The 22,108-nt window shown below is 51.3% G+C and overlaps 1 protein-coding gene across 2 annotated transcripts in view; it reads left to right on the top strand.

Moving 5' to 3' along the window:
• LRIG1 (leucine rich repeats and immunoglobulin like domains 1) overlaps nucleotides 1-22,108 on the top strand; it is a 125,737-nt gene that overhangs the window by 85,822 nt on the left and 17,807 nt on the right. For both annotated transcript variants that reach the window (XM_030924438.1, XM_010360827.2), the window contains 7 exons: nucleotides 1,014-1,157; nucleotides 3,717-3,860; nucleotides 6,463-6,606; nucleotides 8,683-8,763; nucleotides 14,944-15,015; nucleotides 15,807-15,878; nucleotides 19,728-19,891. In XM_030924438.1, coding sequence (XP_030780298.1) covers nucleotides 1,014-1,157; nucleotides 3,717-3,860; nucleotides 6,463-6,606; nucleotides 8,683-8,763; nucleotides 14,944-15,015; nucleotides 15,807-15,878; nucleotides 19,728-19,891 — 821 coding nt within the window. The remainder of the gene's footprint in view (nucleotides 1-1,013; nucleotides 1,158-3,716; nucleotides 3,861-6,462; nucleotides 6,607-8,682; nucleotides 8,764-14,943; nucleotides 15,016-15,806; nucleotides 15,879-19,727; nucleotides 19,892-22,108) is intronic.

The raw sequence follows: 22,108 nt of genomic DNA, 5'->3' as shown, positions 1-22,108 counted from the left end.
AGAAAAGCTCTGTTAACCAGAGCCTGACAAAGGACTTCCCCCCCCCTTTTTTTTCTCTGTACCCTCTGTTTAGCAGAAGAGTGTGTTTCAGGAAAATAAGAGAGTTTTGGAAATTTTGTTTCAACAAAACAAAGTAATTGTCGAGGGCCAGGTTGGCGGCAAGATGGGGTGTGCCTGGCTCTCAGCCTGCCTGGGTTTTACCTCCCCTTGGTGGGGAGTCCTAGACTTTGCCCTTTTCAGTCAGTGGAGAAGGTCTCAGTGAATCCTGAGAAGGTTTGTGTGAAGCAGCATCATGAGACACTGCAGAAATATTTGGGGAAAACCAAGGGCTTTCTGGCTGCTCTGTCTCCCCTTTCCGCAGGGCTGCTAATGGATCTGGCCCACCCAGATTCCTGACATCTTTTGGTGAACTGAGGCTTTGTCATACTGGGGCTAGAAGCCAAGTGTATATGACTTGTGGGGTGTCTCTCCCCCATCTCCCCCCGCCCCCATGTGCAGTCACTTCTCTCTATAGTGGAGATGCTATGAAATGCCTGCAGTGGAAAGTGTTGTTGCCATTTGATATCTAGTGGTTTGGTTTTTCCTGGGTTGAGGCATGTGGTGTGGATTTCTGTTGCTGAGCTCAGAGATACCTCACGTAAGACATTCGCCCCTTTAGTCATACCCATGTCCTCACTGCAGAGTCACAAATGGCACTGGTGCTACTGGGGGAGGAGACGTGAGCACACACGCGTTCGCTTCCGTGCAGCTACGGGCCTAGCCTTGGAGCTGACTGTGGAGAGCTGGGCCTCACTCACCCCTCTTTCCTGCACTAGCTGTGGTCAGGTGGCGGCATCAGTGCCTGCGTGGCAGCCGAGACACGTGGTGGGCTCCCCTACACGTCCTGGCTTCCCAGGGATCCCTGCGCTGGGATTTCTCCTCTGGCTTGGAAACTTAGCCAGGACTGCCTGGAAATGGTTGTGGGTGGCATATGCATGTAGGACACTCTGACCCTGCTGGCTTCATCTCTTTAGGGACCTCAATCGGAATCGGATTCGGCTGATAGAGGGCCTCACCTTCCAGGGGCTCAACAGCTTGGAGGTGCTGAAGCTTCAGCGAAACAACATCAGCAAACTGACGGACGGGGCCTTCTGGGGACTGTCCAAGATGCACGTGCTGTAAGTGTGGACTGGGGTCCTGGCATTGCTAAGGATTGCTGTGTGGGGTGGTGTGTGTGTGTGTGTGTGTGCGCGCGCGCGCGCGCACATGCGCGCCCACACCAGCATTACTGTGTGTTGTGGTCTGCGTGTGTGTGTGCGCGCGCACGTGCATGCCTGCACCAGCGTTCACCTGTGCACTGGGCGTGGAGTGGGGCACCAGTGCCCAGTCCCTTTCTCCTGAAGGATTCTTCAAGATTTCAGCTGGACCCAGCCCCCTTCCCTTTGCATCTTCACCTGGGCCCAACTCAGTGTCTTGGGACAGGGCCAAATCTGAGGGTATTTTCCTAGCAGATCAGAAAATCCACTGAAATCCACTTGGGGGAAGTTTCAGTGGATTGACTCAGATCAGTTGGTTGATGGAGATGGAGTTATGGGCCATTCTGCCAGGCCTGCTCCCCGCAGCCTGCATCCACCGCCCCCGCCCCTGCTTCCTCGGTGAATGTGGGACTGCGGAACGGACCCCTCCTCACATCCTCTCCACTCCCACACCACAGGAAGTTCCTTCTCTCCCCTTCTGGGTTTGACAGTCTTTCTTGAGGTGCAGGTGGGCCAAAAATGTAGAGCTCATCCTAGGAGATTTATTTCTGTCTTATGAGCTAATCAAGACACTGGGTGCAGATGTTTAACTTTTATCAAGGGAGCAGTCTCTTCAGCCAGATGTGTACAACAGCACAACAGGCTTGCCTGCAGTGACGTGAAACAGGAGGGCAGCATACAGAAAAGGCTTTTTAAACGTTAAAAGCATTTTTTAAACATTAAAATTTATTTTTAATCAAAAGTAATTCATCTGTATAGTTAAATCAGATAGTAAAGAAAAGCTGTCACTGCCCACCCCAGCCTCCTCCGCCGCCTCCCCCTCATTCTCTCTTCACCCCAGTTCCTCTCCTAAGAGGCAGGCACTTCTAAGCCTTTCTATTTCTCGTTTTTCTGTTTTTAGCTTTGCTGGTTGTTCCTTCCAAGTTAATATACTGACACCACTGTCTTTACTTATCCACTTGCGATTTCCTGCTTTAGAGTCAATGATTTAACTTGCTTATGACCACCCCTTCTCCCTTCCAGTCTGGGCAAATTATATCATGACTTGTGTGTCCTTTACTGGTTTTCTTGGCAGTGGAAACCAACTAGGCCCAGGTCCATCCACGTGTTGTGCTGTGTCACTCTGATCGGCGTCTCTGCATGACCAGCCCTCCCTACCCTGTGAGCAGTGACAGTGTTTCCTGCTGCTGGACTTCTTGCTCTACTCATTCTCCACCCTTTGTTTTACATATTCAAAAACATTTCGCTTGATCTCCTTCAGCATGTCATTTTGGACTTGGAAGTCCAAGGTGGTCATGTGCTGGATGGACTGAAGTTAAAAGAGAATTCTCAGAGGAAAATGGGGTTAGCACCTACCATTTGGCTTTTATGTTGAACAGATTTATATAAATTGAGACTGATGAGCTGTCTTAGAGGTTATTTATACATTAAGTGCTTACCTTTTGAGCAGTAGCAGAAAGAAATATGGAAAAAAGCAAAACTTAGTTGCCCAGAGCCCTTGTAATATTGAACACGCAGCAAAATTCGAGTTATGGACTTCTGTTGAAGAGGCGGTCGCCTGGGCTTGCGCTGTCTTTCCTAGCACATGCTGTGTGGGGAAGCAGGGTGCTAGCACACTTACACAGTGGGCCTGAGAGCTCAGGCCCAGCGCTGCCCTGAATCCTGATGTCCCCTTGTTCCCTTCTTATAGTGACCCCATGGAGTCAGTGCTCTTGGATATCTTCATGTTATAGATGTGCAGGTTTATTCAGCCAGCAAGCTGCAAAATTAGGATTTAAATCCAGATAGTCTGACGCCAGAGCTAAAGCGGGTCTCCTAGCACAGTGGCACAGAGTCCAGCCGTTGGTCACCAGACCTGGGCTTGAATTAATTCTGGCCCCTTCCCTACTGGCTAAGCTGTGTAAAGTCTTAGGTTACCTGGCTTCTCTCAGCAGCACGTTCCTCATGTGTGAGATGGGGGTGATAATAAGAGCCTCCTCCTATTCGCTCTCCTTTCTATTCTTTTAATGGGCTTTGCCCTTGCCTGGAAGTCTTATGCCAGTTTGTTGGCCTGGGTCATTTTTTGTTTTGTTTTTGGTAGAGGTGGGGTTTCGCTGTATTGCCTGCACTGGTCTCGAACTCCCGAGTTCAGTGATCCTCCCGCTTTGGCCTCCCCAGGTACTGGGATTACAGGCATGAGCCACCACACCCGGTCCTGGTTCACTTTTACTCAGCCAAAAAAGTCACTTCTAGGAAGCTCCCTCTTGCCTTCTGAACACTCTGAGTTGGCTTTGGCATGTGCTATCATCCATTTAGATTTGCCTGTCTTCTCCCAGCCCCTCCTCACATGCACATGTGTGCGAGTAGACTCCACAGTCCTCTCGTGCACTGTTCTAGCCTTGGTGTGACTGCAGGGTCAGATACAGCGTGGCTGCTCATGTGCTGTCTGTCCAGTGAAGGAGTGAAAGCTTGTCTTCATCCTGTGCATGGCTGTCGTTGCAGGCACCTAGAGTACAACAGCCTGGTAGAAGTGAACAGCGGCTCGCTCTACGGCCTCACGGCCCTGCATCAGCTCCACCTCAGCAACAATTCCATCGCCCGCATTCACCGCAAGGGCTGGAGCTTCTGCCAGAAGCTACATGAGTTGTAAGTGTCCTCGGCTCTGGGCTGTGGCAGTTTTTAGACACTGCTTGGAGGTGAAAGTGCTAGGCCTAGTTCATTCCACCACCCAGTGGCCTCAGGGAGGACTCAGAGACAGGGAGGCCAGTAGCCCTGTCCCCAAACCAGCCAGGCCCAGAGTAGGAGCCTCAGCGATTTGAGCCCAAATCGCTTATCTCCCCTTCACTTCCTCTGCATTTAGATTAGCAGGGGCTCCAGGAATAGCATCTAGGTCCCTGCAGGGAGCCTTGGCCCCCAGGGCTCTGTTGGGTTTGGAGACAGTTCCAGGGGTGGAGAGTTCCTAGGGAAGGGCAGCTCCAACAGAGTGCTCACAGGAGCCATTTCGAGAGTGGCTGTGTGTTAATGGCCACACCAAATAGCATGCGCTTCTTCAGTGAGGGGGTCATTTGGGCTCAAACAGAGACGGTGACACCCTGACTGTGGATGAATTTGTGTCCTCGGAGTCACCACCTTCCTTCCTGTAGATGAGTTGCCCAGGCTCTTGGCCCCATTTGCACCGCAGTGGCCTGCTGGCAGAGGCTCCCGTGCAGTCATGTGTGCGTGCTAGGTTCAGAGATGCGTGGACCTCTTGCTCCTTTTGGAGGTTTCCAGACAGGGCTCCCAAGTTGAGACTGAGAACTGAGCTTGTCTTGCCCAAAGTTCTGAGATGAGTAGTGACAGACTCTCCCCTGCGTAGCGAGGAGCAGTGGCCCTGGCCACCCTGTCATGTCAGGGTGGGGTTATTGGACAGTGAACGCAGCATTCCTAAGGACTCAGAGAACATCTTCACGAATAGATAGTGTTTTCACTGTTCTTTCCATTTTATATGCTCCAGTTTAGTCCACTAGGTTTCTTTATTTTTCACAAGAGTTGGGTGGGTTTTCTTTTTTGTTTTTTTCTTCTTTTTCTAGGCTTGGCTGTTTGAAAAAGATTCACCCACTGAAGTGAATGATTGTTAAGAGAGCCAGGCCTCAGTCTGTCTTGTCTCTCTTGACCTCACCAGACACACTCAAGGGAATGTGTGAATCTGATGTGGATTCTTGCATCTGGTGTTTGTGTCTGGTCTTCTGTGTTCTCCTCTCTCTCCCTGTCCTTCCTTCCCTCTTCCTCTTCCTCCCTTCCCCCACCTCTGACACACACACACACACACACACACACACACACACAGCCTTGGAGTTTATATTTTGGTGACTCCATCATTATCTAATGCAAAACACAGTGGTCCTGCCTCTTGCCTAACTTTTCTTGGATTCTGTGAGTGTTAACCCTTTGGGTTCAGCTTCCTATGCTTCAGGGCCTGCAGTTGTACCTTCCATGTCGTGCTGGATGACTCCTTTCAGGCTGTGTAGTCAAGCTGTGACCCCAGCAGGGAACTCCTGGTTTTGTTGGTCAGGGCTAGGAGCTGTGGGAAGCAAGAGAGGTCTCTTAAGTCCCCAAAATCTGAGCCAGTTAGTTCAGTTCTTAAAGTGAGGAGCTGTCCTCTGACTCACCAGCATATTGCGGCCCCAGGGAAGGCATGCTGTCTTCTGCGGGGTGCGGGATCCCCTCTCTGGCTGGTGGAAGGCATGAAGCCCTCTTCTGTGCCCTCTAGAAGGGGCAGCAGAGATCACAGAAGTGCGCTTGAGCAGTCCTAGCAGTTAGCACCATATCCAGGTAACCTCAGAGCCAGATTTGGGATTGCTTCCCAGCGTGTGTTTCCCACCTCTCCTTTAAGCTACATTCTTTAATTGCAGGTGAGGATATAATTTTGATCTCCTGCCAGGTCTATGCAACTGACAGACACCCTGACTTATTTGTCCAGGAGGGAAAGAATGCTGCTCCCAGCTGCCTTTAAAAACTCATTAATCTTCTCAGAGTTTATTTTCCGTCTTCCTGCCTCGGCCCCAATTTTTCATTTTTCAACGATAGATGACCAGTCTGTCATGTAACCAACCCAGAGGTGCAGGAGTGCTGGGAGGAAGCTTTGATTCTGAGGCTTGGACAAAGCGTATGGTTTTACCACCTGCAGTAGGGGATCATGCTCTGAGGACCACGTGGATGGGGGCAGGGAGGCCTGAGCAGGAGGCCCCTGCCCTGGGGGAGTTGCCCCACTATGGCGTGAGGCACAGGTGTGGTCGTCACACGCAGGGGCTGGTGGTGCCCTCTGCTGGCCGATGCAGGGAGTATGACCGGGGCTCCCTGGCTTGCTGTCGGTCATCTCCAGAATCCCAGGCTTCTGCTATGAGAGGTCTTTTGTAGGCTGAATCAGGAGCTGCCTTGGACAGCAGCATGAAGGCACTGGAGCTTGAGAGGTCTTGTGTGTCATGACCTTGTGCGTAGTCTTCACAGTTTAACAGCTACCCGGCCCCTGTGACCTACGCAACCATTCTAGGAGTCAGACTAGTGTGTTGGCACTGATGAGTTTCTAGCTGCATGGCCACTTTTACCCCCAGAATTCTGTGTGTGTGGGCGGGGGGGCGCTGTGCGCTCATGTGTGTGCATCCGTGTCATTTCCCACTGAAACCTAGCCGACTGTGGCCTGATTTCCGGTGGGGTGGGGTTGGGGGGCAACCACGCTAGATGGTGACATTACTGCCCTGCCTTTCCTCAGGATCCTGTCCTTCAACAACCTGACACGGCTGGACGAGGAGAGCCTGGCCGAGCTGAGCAGCCTGAGCGTCCTGCGTCTCAGCCACAATTCCATCAGCCACATTGCGGAGGGCGCCTTCAAGGGACTCAGGAGCCTGAGAGTCTTGTACGTCTCCCACTCCTGACAGGATAAAAGGGTCCCCAGTGGGGAGAGCAGAATAGAGCAAACCATCTGCTTGTTGAACTCCATTTGCGTTGGCTTCGAGTCAGAATTGGATCCAACGCTGGCTTGCTCTGTGTGCAGAGTCTCAAACTTTTATGTAATCAACTGAGAAAGAACTGGTTAAGCAGAAAAGCCTCTCATTCCCCTAGGATGGTGCCTAGAGAGGGATGGCAACTCCTAAAAAGTAGTTGTTCTCAAGCAGTGATGCCCACGTTGTGCTGGACAGGATGCTGGCTCCTAGTGTTGGAAAAAGCTTCCCCACGCTAAGCGCCTGGTGCGGCCTCCAGTTCAGCAGCCGTGGGTCAGTCTTTTCCATCTTGAGTCTTCAGTTGCAACTTCCATTTTTAAGTCCTGAGTATTTTTTCTCTAAACCATGGGAATATTTCTGTGCATCTCTCGCCCTAACATTTGAATTTCTTCAGCATAACCTGTACCAAGATGCCTCCTTTCCAAAAGCAGCACGTAAGGAATCCTGTGTCTCTCCTTGTACCTCATCAGAGGTCAGGTAACAAAGTGGAGGTGCTAATGCCACTTCCCTTGAAGTCCCTAATCAGATGGGGTTGGCAAAAGTGACTGCAGGATGCTTTTCTGAGGCTTGTGTATAAAACTTTTCCATGGTTGGCTTCATAGAACTTCCAAGCAGCTATCAGCATAAAACCCCCAGAGAGGGACATACGGTTTTCAGAGGATAGTGGTGGCGGGTTCTAGGGTCTCCTTCTCAGGCGTAATTCACTGCACAGAGAGGGGTCTGTTCCAGTGTGACAGGGAGGGAGGCCTTTGCACTTGCACCTGGCAAAGCCAGCTTTAATGTGGAGCCATTGCCAGGGAGTGTGAAAGGGGCCGGAGCCAAGCTGTTCAGGCCAGGTCAGCCTGTGAGCCCGTACAAGGTCCAAATAACAAGGCTGGGAACATTCAGACTGAGCTGGCCAGAAAGGAGAGAAAAACTTTGGCAGCCAGGGCTAGGAGCCGGGAGACAGGCATACAAAGCCACAGCCCCCGGTCCCTGGTTTTTTCAGTATGCAGATGATAGGAAAGAACCCATTGAGAGGAGAAGTCCCTTCCAGCAGCAGAATCTTCACTCTTTGAGCTTCCTGCTGTAAAAGAAAGGTGGCCGCCAGCATTTCACTCTTCAGTCAGAGCTGCCCTCCCTGCTGGCAGCATTGATTCCTGCTGCAGCTTCTCGCAGGAGACAAGAGCTCCTTTTCTGTCCCTGGCCTGTGTCTGCAAGGGCTCAGGAGGGGAATGTTTAAGAACCAAGAACCTTGTGGAAAGTTGGAGAGGGCAGAATGTGTGCAGGATGGGAGCCTGGTCGCCAGGTGTGATGTCTCGCCTGGGCACTGTGACCTGCTTCTGGAAGCTGGGAGGCCACTGAGTCATCAGCCATAGGATTTGTATTGCTGGAGGGGCCTGGGCTGGGGAGTTGGCCTCATCTCTCCAATCCTGGCGAGTGGGTCACAAGTCTGACTCAGCACCCAGATGTCCTCCCTGGCTCAGAGTCAGCGCCCTGTAGGCCTTGGGAGGAGATGGGCTCTGGGCTCCAGACCCACTGGCTGGCACGGAGGGGCCCACGGGTGGGCCCTGTGCCAGGTCTCTTTCTTCCACGTGCTTTCTGTAGTTTCTCGGTCACGTCCAGCAAAGGGACTCTGGTTGGTATGAGAGCAGACAGGAGCCTTAAGGAACCTTTTGGGCTGATCTCCGTGCCAGGGCCTGATGTCTGCTCTCTGGGGCTGAATACAAACTGGGCTGTCTACACCACCTGCCTCCCCCGGAGCGCGGCCTCCGCAGACAGGGAGGCAGGTGGAGCCCAGGGAAGCTTTTTGTCTGAGGCGTGTGTCATCTTGGTTGGAAGGCTGAGAAACAGGGCTTCCCTCCCAGGGCCACGTGTCTCCACCCTACGTCCCAGCTGTGCCTCCAGGGTGCACCCAGGGGACTTCAGCTTTTGAGCAGCAGGCTGGGTGGGAGTTTGCTTTCCCTTCATGCCCAGACTGCTCGGTGAGCTGCTTTCTGTCCTCTCCCCAGGGATCTGGACCATAACGAGATTGCGGGCACAATAGAGGACACGAGTGGCGCCTTCTCAGGGCTCGACAGCCTCAGCAAGCTGTGAGTATCCGCGGCACGGAGCTCCGCCAGCAAATGCGCGGGAAGACACTTCTGTGGGAGACGTTTCTGTGGTGCCCCCTGCGCCTCTCTGCTCTGGGCCCAGGCCGAAGAGAGCTGGCTCCACGCAGGCTTTTGTTTGGGGAGAAGAGTTTGAAGAAGAGAGCGGGGGACACCCCACTCCTCGCTGGGCAGGGGTCTCCTTTGTTGGTCTGGGTGTTGGGTTCTTGGGGGCTGGTGACCCGGCATTCGGCGGCCTGATGGAGCTTCTCTCAGGCTTCCCTGACAACTCACGTGAAAACTGCTGAATTTGCTGTTGTCCTTTGTACAAAGGAGTCTTGCCCCGTTACTCCGTTTCTCAAAGCTGTGTAAAGCTCAGTCAGCTGTGAGGGCGGTGAGGCTCCTGATAGTACTTTCATCATTAGCCATCACCTCAAATGGAAACATCATTTCCAAGGGTCATGGTAGCAGCTATTTTAATGTGTGGTTTGGGGTCTTTTTCTTTTTTTCCTAGCTCCCAGATTTTGCCAGTTAATCTGCCAAGCACCTGTTTGTGTGGTACCTAATAATCTCATGAGGGCAGGCTCCATTAGGCAACCTTTTTATTCGTTGAGGAAAGAGAAGTGATGGGATTTTGCCCAAAACTACACAGCTGGCAAGTGGCAGGCTCAGGATTTGCTTGTTTGACTCCAAAGCCCACGTTCCCTCCCGCTTGGCCCACCCTGTTTTCTCTGCGTGTCACCAGCACTTTCTGTAGATGCCACCCAAGGACCACGCAGGAGGAGGACGGGGGTAATTATTACTGTTGACTAGCAGCTTGAAGGGAAGATTGGAGGAGGGCAAGACAGAGCGGACGGCCGCCACTCGATTCTCCCATCCCGTCCCCAGTGACGGGGAGCTCAGCAGAGTGCGAGTGTCAAGTAAATATTTGGAAAGCCCTAGTGGAGCTCGAGGATAGAGGAGAGCCTGTGGTAGGGAGAGTCTTTTTATATAGTAGATGCTTCTGATTGGTTTTGAAAAGCATGGCATTTCACACCTTTTACATACGAGGGTCCTGATTAGGAATACGCTCTGTTGGCTGTCTGAGGAAGGTATTTCTTGAGCATCCTGTACTCCAGCAGCACGTCGGAGATGCTTGTCAGTGTTTCTTGTCCTTATTGTCCCTAAAACAATGCTGATTTTCCCCAGCCTTTAACCCGTATGTGGCCCCTTTTTATCCCATATAGGGCAAACCTGGGAAGAGCCAGAAGTACCAAGTGGGGTGAGGCAGAGGCCTTCTTAGCAAGAGGAGCTCCAGGTCTGGGACGTGGCTGCTGAGGTGTTCAGCGCCGGGGCTGCCATTCAGCATAAGCCTCCCTGGCCTCGGCCATAACTATTGAAGGGTGAGGGTGGGGAGAGTGGGCGGCATTGCCAGCCCTCATGGGGCATGTCCGTCTGGAGGAACCTGGAGCTGTTTCCTGGGTGTCATGGCTTCCAGGAGACTGTCTCTCTACAGAAGGCCTGTGAGGTGTACCTGGCCCCGGGTCACCTGGGCTTCCGGTGCTGCATGAGTCCGCCGCTGCCTTCCTGAGTGCGCACCCTCTGTGCCCTGGTGCTTTCTCCTTTGTCCCCCTGCTGGACCAGGCTCAGCACTTCCACCTGAGCCCCAAGAGGTCAGCCCAAGCCCCTGCTTTCCTCGCTTGTTGTTTGTGGTGGGCTCCACACTGAGCTGGTCCTGAGACTCCTGGGAACTTGTTAAAATCTAAGCCTCACCCCACGCAGCCACTGAGTCAGCTTCTTGGGGCTGGAGACTCTGTGTATGTTTGAAAAAGGGTGAGAGAGAAAGACATGCATCCAGTTGGGGAAGCTGGGACAATAAACAAACAAGAATTCCTTGATATGATTAAGTATGTGCAATCACTTATGTAAGTGTGATGCTATCATGGTTATGTGGCAGAGGAAACAGATCATTTTCTTCTTGGATGAAGAAAATGGTATGATGCCTGTGATTTGGATTCCATAAACTCCTGCTGGGTTCGAGAATGGGCAGTGGCTAGAGGTAGAGATGAGGCGAGATTGGCACGACCGGAGGACGGTTGTAGCTGTGTGACAGGCACTTGGGGTTCAGGATACTACCACGTCTACCTAGCATAGTGTGTGCAAATTTCCACATTGAAAGGGAACCAGAGAAGTAAATGCTTCTCATGTGATCCTGGTACACAGGGCTACTTAAAAACTGCTGTGTTTGGCATATCGCAGGTGTTGAGTCGATGTTTGTTGAATGAATGAAGGGAGGGACAGAGGAAGAACCCAGTGCCTCTTTGGTCCCCTCCCCACCCGTCTACTCAGGACATTCCAGGAAAGCTCTGTGCTGTGGCCCCGGCTGAGAGAAGTGACCACAGACAGCACTATGTTGCTCCGTAGGAGAGGCCCAGGCCTGGCTTGTTGGGAACCACTGAGAAGTGGGGTGCATGTTAACACAGAGAAGACCTGCCCCTCTAGAGCAGCTGATCCGTCCTGCGGGGAGTGCAGCCGGTGCCCTGAGTCCCTTCATTTGGTGTGGGTTTGTCTTTGGAGAGCTCAGGGAGCTCGTGTTCAGGATCTGCCCTAGGATGGGAAGGTAGAGACCCCTGCCTTCGCTGAATTACTCAGGGACCTTGGGTCCTTCCCACCACGCAAGAGGTCAGACCTAAATTAAAATGTTTTCCAAGAAAGGGAGATGTGAGCAGCAGCGCCATAAATGGCCTCTCTGTGAATTTGGGGTGGATGCTGACCTGCCCTTAATTTTTCCAGCTTATGCACACAGCTGTGTTGGAGAGTTCCTTACACTGGAGCTTTCCAGCAGGGCGAGAATGTTCCTAGACCCCAGCACATGCTTTTCTTCCTAGCTTGTCTGGGATTCTTTTGTAGACCCACCCCAGGGCCTGTTTGTTTCCAAATGGTTGTGCGGTTCCCAGGCTGGGGCCTGCACAGTGGCACAGAGTCAGTACACAGGAGGGAAGGGAGAATTTCTGGATGCCAAATCTCAGGCAGAGAGGAGCAGTTAGTGATCTGGGTATGTGACTTCCTGCCCTGTGGTTCCAGCTGGCTCCATGGCATTCCTCAGAGGGAGGGGCAGAGTCCCACACAGGGCACATGGGAAGGGGTATGTCTGGGGGCACTTGCAGAGCTGATGGGAGTGCAGCCTCCATCCTTGCCTGTGGGGGGTCCGGGCCTGCAGTGGAACTCGTTGTGTGTGTGGCTGGGGAGTGGGGGCTAGTGCACATGTCACGGCTACTCCCAAGGACATGAGTACAAGGACCACCTGAGCACTGTCCCCTGTACCTGCCACTTGATTTGGCAAGTGCTAACCAGGCCTTTGGAGCTGTTAGCTGGGTTGGCCAGGAGATGGATGGGAGGTTTGACAGGTGACTCCCGCAGGTTGCTTTCTGTTCCAGGTTGGTGCTGGGGAGGTCAGGCCAGCTGTGCCTTCTCTGGGAGCCTGGCTGTGGTACAGAAATAGTGTCCTCCCAGCCCATAATCCCGCCTCTCCTTTCTCCTCACAGCAGCCTTTTATTAGAGCCATCCCAGTCTGCTGGCTGCAGCTCCCCATCCCAGCCCCATATGTCTGCTGGGGGAAGGTAAGGACCCTGCCTAATCCACCAACAAGATGATTAGCCCCTGCATAATTGAGAATTTGAGAATTTGTTTTATTGCTATTGTCACCATTAAAAATAACAGCCTGCCCTCATTGTAAAACAGGTCAATGTGACTAATATTTAATGGATGAAATAAAGCACAGCTTTTTCCTGGACCTCGTTTACAGGAGATTTCACTAAACAGTTCAATGCGTTTTTACTGGGACCTCGGGCACGCAGTGCCTGGGCCGGGGGATCTGAGTAAGTGTAGAAGTTGGCAGCGCTCTCTGAAGCGCTCGGGGTGCAGTGCCCCATGAGCTGTTACTTGCTGGCGAGTTTTGTGGTTAAAGAGCCTAAGTTAGCATGGCCACCGGCTTTTCTGTGTGTTTGGTTTGTTTGTTTTAAAATAAAAGTTTCAGACTGAGAGGGGTTGTGGAAAACGTTTTCAGAATGCGATTGTTTTCCCATCCATGCACACGGTCTGAGAGAAAGAAAAGGCAGAGGGTCTCTGGCCCGTTTGCCCCTTCACCCTCCAGAGGCAGGAAACAGAGCTGGCTTTGTCTGAGGGCTGAGCTCACCGTTAGCGCCGGGGTCGGCCTGAATGGTGGCCCCCAGGGAGGGAGTCTGTTTCTGATGAAACAGAGGGTCAGGCAGCCCCTGTGGAGTGGTTGCCCTGGAAGCTGGCCACGCAGGCTGGTGGTGCCTCCCTCTGGCTCTACTGTGAGCCTGTGTTGCCAGGAGGCAGCCTCCTGGTACCTGCCCAGGCGGTTCCCAGGAGGCCTGTTGCAGGTAGGAAGAAGCAGCGGCCCGTGTGTTGGGCACATCCCAGGCTACCTTGCCATCTTTGGTTTGCTTCAGGGCTTACATTTTTCCTCCGTTCGGGAAGGGGCTGGGACTTCTTGTTTTCCCTTATGGGTCCCAGTCTTAATGCAGGTTGAAGGTGGAGCTGGCCTCTAGTCCAGTCTCTTCCCCAATGCTAGGTGAGATCCTGGACCAAGAGTCCCCTTCCCAGTAGGGGGCTGGGCCAGATGGGCTTTCTCCAGGGGCTTCCTCTCCTGCCCACCTGAACCCCATTGCCTTGGACAGACCTGTTGACGCTGAGAATCCCCAGGAGTTGGCTCCCACCAATCAGTGTTCTTAGCAAGCCTGTTAGATCCTGGTGTACCTTAAGATTGACAAGTCCACGAAGCTCATGGTCAGCACTGCCTTCGGTTGTTCCCTGGTATTCTCCTGTGCCGTCTGGATTAGAGGGAATGCCTTTGGTGGGTTCTCATCAGAGAACATGATAACAGGGAGGGGAAAACTCAATTCTCTTCATTCCCAGTGTCCACCCTAGGGGCTCCCCTGCAGGGAAACAAGCTTGCCTTTAGATCACACAGTTTCGGTGGAGGAGGCACGCATTTCTTCCGTGTGTTGTGCAGGGCACAGACTTTGGTTTGTGGGAAAGCTCTTCACAGTTATTGCTAAGGCTTGGATCGGAGCTGCCTGGAGGCAGGAACCCCTTCTGGTGGGCAGGCAGTCCAGGCAGGGGACAGGCACTAGTGATAACCTTGGAGGCTGGCCCACTGACGTCATATAAAGTCTGGGGTATGGCTGAGGAGCTAAAGCACTGGGGCATTGCCTGCAGGCCCTGAGGGGTCCCTCTCATAGGCAAGGATACAGCTCACCATGGCTGTGTGCTGGCTGCCAGGACATCTCAGGTGCAGAGAGCTGTGGAGCCAGCTTGATGGATGCCTGTTTTCCTGTCCTCTTCTTGCCTCTTTTGGGAAACTGTGTTCCTAGAATGCACTTTTCAGAAGTGGGTGGCAGTTTGGGGGTTTTTGTTTGTTTGGTTTTTGTTTGTGACAAATTCCCATTATGTTGCACAGGCTGGAGTGCAGTGGTGTGATCACGGCTCACTGTAGCCTCCACCTCCTGGGCTCAAGCAATCCTCCCACCTCAGCCTTCTAAGTAGCTGGGACTACTGGTGCGTGCCTCCACGCCTGGATAAGATTTTATTTTTTGTAGAGACAAGGTCACCTTATGTTGTCCGGGTCTCAAACTCCTGGGATCACTTGAGCCTCCTCAAGTTGAGGCCTCCTGCCTCAGCCTCCCAAAGTACTGGGATTACAGGCGTGAGCCGCCACGCCCAGTCATGGGCAGCAGTTTTAATTCCGAAGATTTTTCTTTCCTTTTTTGACTCAGCTTCCTCTCACTGAAACCATAACCAGTCTCATCTCTCCTGCAAGGCCATCACTAAACTTCACCATCCAAGCGTGGGTGGTCCTTGGAGAGAGACCGGGCCAGACAAGGTGATTTCCACCTGACACTGCAAGGGGCCTTCTTTAGGCCAGACGGCGCATGCAGTTCCAGCCTGTCATCACTATTAAATTCTAATAAAGATAAAAGCTTTTCATTTCAGAAAGGGTAAGGCCTGTGTGCTTCAAACCCGTCATCTCAGCACAGGTCAGCTTCCCACCTGCCCCTCACTGGACAGACTTCTCAGGTAGCACGACCTTAATTGTGTGTTTTCTTTCTCTTTCTCTCAACCCTTCCTTGTTTCTCTCTCCTTCCCTGGCCTTCATTTCTGGATGTTTGGAAACTACAGGACTCTGTTTGGAAACAAGATCAAGTCTGTGGCTAAGAGAGCATTCTCGGGGCTGGAAGGCCTGGAGCATCTGTGAGTATCTCGCCAGCCCTGCCCTGAGGCACAGGCCTGCCAAATGTGGCTGCCGGGGAGTTCTGCTAGCAATTTAATCGCATCTTTGTAAACTGAGAAACAGGCTATTTGGAAACACCAGCTGCTTCCTTCTCATTATAAGTCAGCTTCAACTTTGGCCTTTATGTTGCCTATGCCAGGAACAGTTACAGAACATATGGCCAGTGGGTGTGCTCCCAGTTAATTCAGTTGGTATTTGGATAAATACCCTCCCCCCTCCTGCTGCGCAGCCTCACCCCTGCACCAGCTCCGTCATGGACCCCTGGCCTCACTGCCTCTTCCACCAAGGTGCTTCCTCCTGGCCAAGCCTGTTGCCTCCATTAAAGCAGCTTAACAATGCAGAGTAGGTGCTGGGCTGAACCAGTTTGGTGTGGTTGCTTCTGAGACCCTGGGAGGAAGGGGACAGAGCCACCCCTGAGACATTCATGCTGTTGCCATCTGGGGCGGATGCCTCATGTATGTGATTCTTAGTTTATTTCTTCTTTGAATCAAGGTTGACTCTTACCTCTGTTGGGGAAGGTTCTGCCTTGTTAGCAGGCCTCAGCCCAGCTTAGATGGTGCCCTAAGGCTGGCTCAGCTCCTGAGTCATTCTGTGGGCTTGTGTTGCGATTCAGGAAACAACAGCCACCTGTAGTAGTTAGGACACAGGTCTGGCTAGTCCCTGTGGGTCATCTGTGAAACCAGGACTGTCCTGAAAACCCCTCAGGTTTACCTAGGGGTTTCTTTGTATAAGTATGTATGTTCTGTTTCAGGAACCTTGGAGGGAATGCGATCAGATCTGTCCAGTTTGATGCCTTTGTGAAGATGAAGAATCTTAAAGAACTGTAAGTGTCTGGATTCCCTGGGTCTGACTGATGGGAACGGAGACTTTCAGAGTAAGAAACTTCTGCAGTTGCATTATGCTCACTTGTTAAAAGGCCACATGGTATATATTTTGGATTTTGTGGGCCACAGGGTCTCTGTCATGACCACTCGATTGTGTCATTGCAGCAGAAGGCAGCCATAAACAATACATAAGCAGGTGGGTGTGGCTGTGTGCCCATAAAGTCACATTGACAGAAGCAGGCAGTGGGGCTGCAGGCCGAAGCTTGCTAACCACTGTTCTAGACAATGTGAAATATACTGTCCTTTATAAAGTGGATAATCACCCCTTTAATTATGTCAGGGATGAGTTTCCATCTTTTGGGCTTGTTTACAATGAAGGCCTGTGTTGAGAGAGGCTCCTTCAGAACCTGGGGGGCTGTGAGCAAGGCAGAGTTCTGGAGGGGATGGGATGCTGAGGGGTGCGGTGGTGTCTGCCCGCACCATTTCCAGGCTTTCTGGGCACGGTTCACAGGCGGTGGTGCTTCCACCGTGGACTTGGACCATGGGCTCTTGGGTGACAAGGTTGGAAAATCTTCCCTGTATCCTACTCCCTGGCAGGGGAGCTAGTCTAGGTCCTCAGGTATAACACCCAAGTTTCGTTTCTTTTTTTTTTTTCTAGACATGAATCTGATTCTGTAGCCAGTAAGTTCTAGCCATGATATCATTTCCCTCAAGGGGTAACTTTTGGTTCCTAGAAGTGCTGACAGAATGGCAGATGCCAAAGGACAGTCATCTTTTTGCCCTGGCCTCATCCCTATTCCCTGAGGCCACTCATGATGGACCCTCAGTTGGGGCAGGGAGGCTGGGAGTGGGAAATGGCGTGCATTCCCCGTAGCTGAGAACTGAAGCAGGCCGGGTGACACCGCTCTGAGTGAGGAAGGTGGCCTGGGCACTTGTCCTGTGATGTTCAGCGTGCTGCGAGCCTCAGGCCTGCTGAATAGATACCGTCCTTGCAAGGGTTGGATCTTGGAGCGGGCATCTGTGATGGGTACATGGAGCTCAGGGCTCTGCAGACAGCTGTTGCGTGCCCAGGGCCTTCCCTCTTCCAGCCTCAGCAGCTCTGCCTCCATCTGTTGGATGAGACAGAACATACAGAAGGGATTCCATGGCTCTCCTTCCAGAGCAGGGGAGGAGATAATTCCAGACCACTGTGGAAGGCCGGATTCAGAGGTGGACTCGCAGTAAAGCAAGTGGAATGAAACGTTAGTTGTAGAAGACAAGTGGTGGGGCACAGGAGCATTCACTGTGGAATTCTTTCACCTTTTCTGTCTCTGAAACTTTTAGATACGATGTCAGGAGTGAAAAAGACCTGATTAAATTTAAATAGGAAGAGGGTATTTTGAGAGAAGGAAGGAGGAAGGGGATAAGATTTTCCTTGGGAAGTTGGGAGGAACTGGACCCTTCCAGAAGCTCGGACCCCCAGTGTGCTTCTGCGTAGTTCTGAAGGCTCAGCCTCGGTCTCCTGCCTGGCTTTGCCATCATTGCTGCACGTACCTAGCTGGGGCTGGCCCTGTGCTCAGTCTTCGGGTGAGAGAAACGGTTAATTCCACTTGGTCGTTTTCTTCTCCATCAGATCAAGTCAGGTTGTACTGTGCACTTAGTCATCCTCTGGGTAAATTTCCACAAGTGATGATTAGAAACACACTTTGAGTTGGAATCATGAAAATGCATCATGTGAGCCAGCGAAGCCCTGGGATGGTCGCAGAAGGCAGTAGAGCCGATGGCGCTGTGCTCTCCATGGGTGGAGGAAGGGCGGCAGGAGCCTGCAGAGCCTAGGGGTTGGAATCCTCACTACTGCCTGGCCCTCCCCATGTGTCCTCTCGGTCCTAACTTGCTTTTTAGGAACATGCTGTCTCCACCCTGGGTACCCACTGTCTTTGTGGAGTCTGGCCTCCTGTCTGAGGTGGGTTTCATTGTGGAAGAAGTAGGAAATCCTCAAAGGCATTAGCCCCACACGTCCAGAGCGTGTGTAAGATGAGGCTTAGCCCTTTCCACATGTGTCTGATCAAAGATAAATGTCAAATTTGTCTTCTCCAGTTTGTTCCTGTGGTTCAAATGGAATATGCCCTTGTGTCCTGCACAGATGCCTAACGTCGTGCAGGGATGGCCCAGCCTCTCCTCCTAGGCTTTCATGAACAGTGCCCAGGCTGTTCTGCCTGACTGCATGGAAGTGCCCTCTTGCAAGGGAGCTGGAGGTGCTTCTGACAGCGGCGAGTTCTCCATCTAGGCTGAGTTCTCCCATGCCTGGCGCAGCCAGCCCGACCCCCATGCAGGGCACACTCCTGGGAGCTGCCCTCCCCAAGCGCTGCATGGGAATTGGCCATTTCATCAGGGATGGCCGTGACAGCCCTTCCGCCACTTGCAGTGACTCCACAGTAGAACAGCCCTCCAGATAACTCTCAGCAGGACGCTACCTGCCTATGAAATAAAAATGCAAACTCTAATTCTGATTTTAAGATCTTATATGGGTCAGCATCCCAGTTATGATGGCCTTAAGATAAGTTATTTCCATTTTTGGAAAAGCACTTTCCAAAATTATAATTATTTTAATAAGATGCCCAACTCATCTAGGGGTGATGGGGAACATGAGGAAGAGTGAATTTTACTTCATTTAGACTTGGGTCATCTGCTTACGTTTCATTCTTCCTTGCTGTGACAGTTTCTCCGCTCATTTGAAATCTGGAGAGAAATAGAAGAAAATGGAAGGCCAGTCCATTTGGTTGCTTTGCTGATGTCTGAGGACAGTGGTGGGTGGAGAAGGCGGCCAAGGTCATGCTCTTGGCCTGCATGATGTTTTTGGAATTCTGAGCATACCTGTGGCCCCTGTTTGTCACCAGGTACCAGAGACAGCGTATTGCAGGGAAGCCTGTGTGTTCTCTTTCCCAGTCTTCCCTTATCGTGGACCAGCCATCATTCTTTAGCTCACAGCTCTGAGGTCTTCCAGGAACAAGACCGCTGGACTCTTGGTTGACTTATCTTCAAGTGACTCCTCAGGAAGGAATGTCCGCTGAGATGGCGATTCCGATTTCTGTTTAAAAAGCTTATCCTTAGTTGCTGAGAAATGAAAAAGAAAATATTCTCTGTTTTGGTTGGAGCCCACAAAACTAAAGTTGTGCATTCTCATGCTCCCTGGGCAGTGGCAATTAACTAACAAGCACTATTTAGGGAGCAGAGCCGAATTCTGCTGGCCCCCTGAAGAATACTGGTGCAAAGATCAAGGCACAAACAAGAGGGCGGCACAGGGACGGGGCTAATTACATTTGGAAGTAAGAAAACATGCAGCTTTGCCAATGAAAAGGGAACAGCCATGAGGCAAAAGAGCCCTCCTCGAAACTTGTTGCAGAATTTGGATTAGAGTCTTAGGTTGAGTCTGGAAGCTCCAAGTAGTGTATCAGGAAAGTGGGAAAAACCAGAGGGGGGTGGTGGCACTGCTGGATGCATCAGAGGTCAGGAGAGGTCAGAAGGCAGCCCAGGGTCACACAGGACAGTGTCTGTCCCAGAACATGGGTGAGTTCTGTGCTGCTGCTACTCCAGTTGTGGTCCTTGGGTCAGCAGCCCCAGCCTCACGTTCAAGCTTGTTCGATGTGCAGTCATGGGTTCCATTCCTGACCGACCCAGTCAACAACTGCAGTTTTTCAAAATCTCCAGGTGGGTTATATGCACGGAACTGTGAGAAAAACCATTTCCCCTTCCAGCTTGCTGGTGTTCACTTGAGAAGCTGACTGGAGGTGACTGATCATTCTGTGTGCGAAGGGAGTATCCCTCCTTTGCGGCTGCACCTGAGGCATCCACTGTTGCGTTTCTTTCAGCCATATCAGCAGCGACAGCTTCCTGTGCGACTGCCAGCTGAAGTGGCTGCCCCCGTGGCTGATGGGCAGGATGCTGCAGGCCTTTGTGACAGCCACCTGTGCCCACCCAGAATCACTGAAGGGTCAGAGCATTTTCTCTGTGCCACCAGAGAGTTTCGTGTGTGGTAAGACTATCTTTGTAACTCTTTTTCTCCTTCATGAAGGGCAAGGAAGCCAGGAGGTACTCTTCAGTATGGGAGTCATTCCTGTGATCAGAGTAAACCCCAGCCCGTGGTTACAGATCAGCTGCTGGATGCAATTTATTTCTCACTGAAACCACACACAGTATTTACCGTAGAGTTGCCTCATTATGTGGTTCTTGGAGGACATGCATTTAATCAGAAGGGAGTATAAGTTGGTTCAGTTACAAATCAGAATAATCAGTTACAGGAAGGATAGTTCTGTTGTTTCAGAAGGGCTCTGGTGCCTGGGTTTAGCTGTGAATTTACTCAGTGTACGAGGCTGGGGTTTTAATGTGTGTTTCTTTCCAACCCCAAGAATGAAAGGTTAAATACAGGAAGAACAAGTCTCAGGAGAACAGTTGCTGTAGTAAAAATAATTCCTTGATGTTGACTTGTACTCTTGCTGTTTCTCCAAACCACTGAAATCTGCACTTGCAGCTTTACATTCTTTTTGCCTTCTGATTGCCGGAACATAGCTCTTGCCATCTTTTTGACTGGGAGTCGGAATCCAAGTCTGGTTGCAGAGAGCATGGAAAATGCTGAACAGCTGAAAACACACACGCAGGCTAGCTCAGACAGGAATGACACAGCCTCACGGTCAGGAAGACATGATCAAAGAATGAGATGAATTTTGAGTTTTTCCGGTTTTTTTTTTTTTTTGCTCTAAGCGGGAGCAAGAGTGGGATTCCCAGGCCTGACTGGAACTGCTGGGCAGATGAAAGTCCCTCCTGCCTTTTGTGCTCATCAGTCTCCCTTGAGGCTTGAAATCCCTGCTGTGAGGATCCTAACCAGGAACTCACCCATCCATATGGGAACCCTTGTGGGCCACTTCTCTCTCCTACTTTCTGGCCATAGCAATAGCCAGTGTGCCCGCTGGAGGCAAGATGGCGTGCACCCTCCTTCCATGCATCCACCCCTACCTTCACCATCACCACTTCTGAGAACAGGCCTGCTGAACTTCCTCTGGATCCAGACCAGGGACACGTCTTAAACACACTGAACATGGCAGCCGCTCTCCAGACTGAGCTTTTCATCTGTCTTACGGAGTCTTCTGTGTGGAATCGAATGCTCGCACAGCTCCATTCTTCAGGCACAAAATGGCTGTATAATCCATTGTTCATTGGCCCATTGTCATCAAGTCCTTGACCCTTAAATTGTTTATAGACCTCCCTCAAATGAGGCTTTCTGTCGCTCCCTCCACTTTCCTGCCATAGGGCAGGCTTTCCCTCTGGGTGAGCCAGGTAGGACTTTGGTAAGCTCACCTAGCCCCCAGCCTGTGGCCCTCGCATATTCTGGATTGAAAGAGTTGTTTATTTCACATCTGTCATCCCCACCCCCACGCTTTAGTTCAAGCTTCCCCACTCTAAAAACATCAGGTGTTAATGGGAATCATGAAAACACTTGGCAGAAGATCAAGGTTTCAGGCTCAATGGGAGTTTCCCACTCCTCTTTTAAAAACGAAAACATAACCACTCCACATTCACCAGGATAGCTAGAATCTGAAACTGAGATAATAACAAGTGTTGCTGAGGATAGGGAGAAATCTGAACCCTCCTACACTGCTGGTGGGAGTGTAAACTGGGCAGCCACCTTGGAAAACAGTCTTGGCAGTTCCTCAGTTCAACATACAGTTATGACATGACCTGGCAGTTCCACTCTTGGGTGTATACCTAGGAGAAATGAAAGTATATGTTCACACAGAAACTTCTACATGAATGTTCATAGCAGCATTATTCATAATAGCCAAAATATGGGCACAACCCAGGTATCAGAGGATGACTGGATAAACAAAAGGTGGTGTAGCCATACAATGGAATATTCATTAGGCGGTGAAAGGAATCAGTAGTCCTACAAAATGAATGAACTTTGACAATGTCATGCTGAATGGAAGAAGTCAGCCACAAAAGACCAATAATCTAAATTACATGATAACATTCATAGAAATGTTCAGAATGGGGAAATCTCTGGAGGTAGAGATTAGGTTAGTAGTAGTTTAAGGATGGGGAGGGATGGAGAGAGAGGGGTAATAGCTAAAATGTACAACATTTCTTTTTGAGGTGATGAAAATGTTGTAAAATTGACTAGTGATGGTTGCCCATATTGGTGAGTATACTAAAAACCATTAAATTGTATACTTTTAGATGAGTGAGTTGTAGTGTA

Source organism: Rhinopithecus roxellana, chromosome 1 (genome assembly GCF_007565055.1).
Source record: "Rhinopithecus roxellana isolate Shanxi Qingling chromosome 1, ASM756505v1, whole genome shotgun sequence".
In the NCBI taxonomy this organism is placed as follows: Eukaryota; Metazoa; Chordata; class Mammalia; order Primates; family Cercopithecidae; genus Rhinopithecus; species Rhinopithecus roxellana.
The sequence above is the reverse complement of the archived record's forward strand: the minus strand, read 5'-3'. Positions and strand labels throughout refer to the sequence as shown.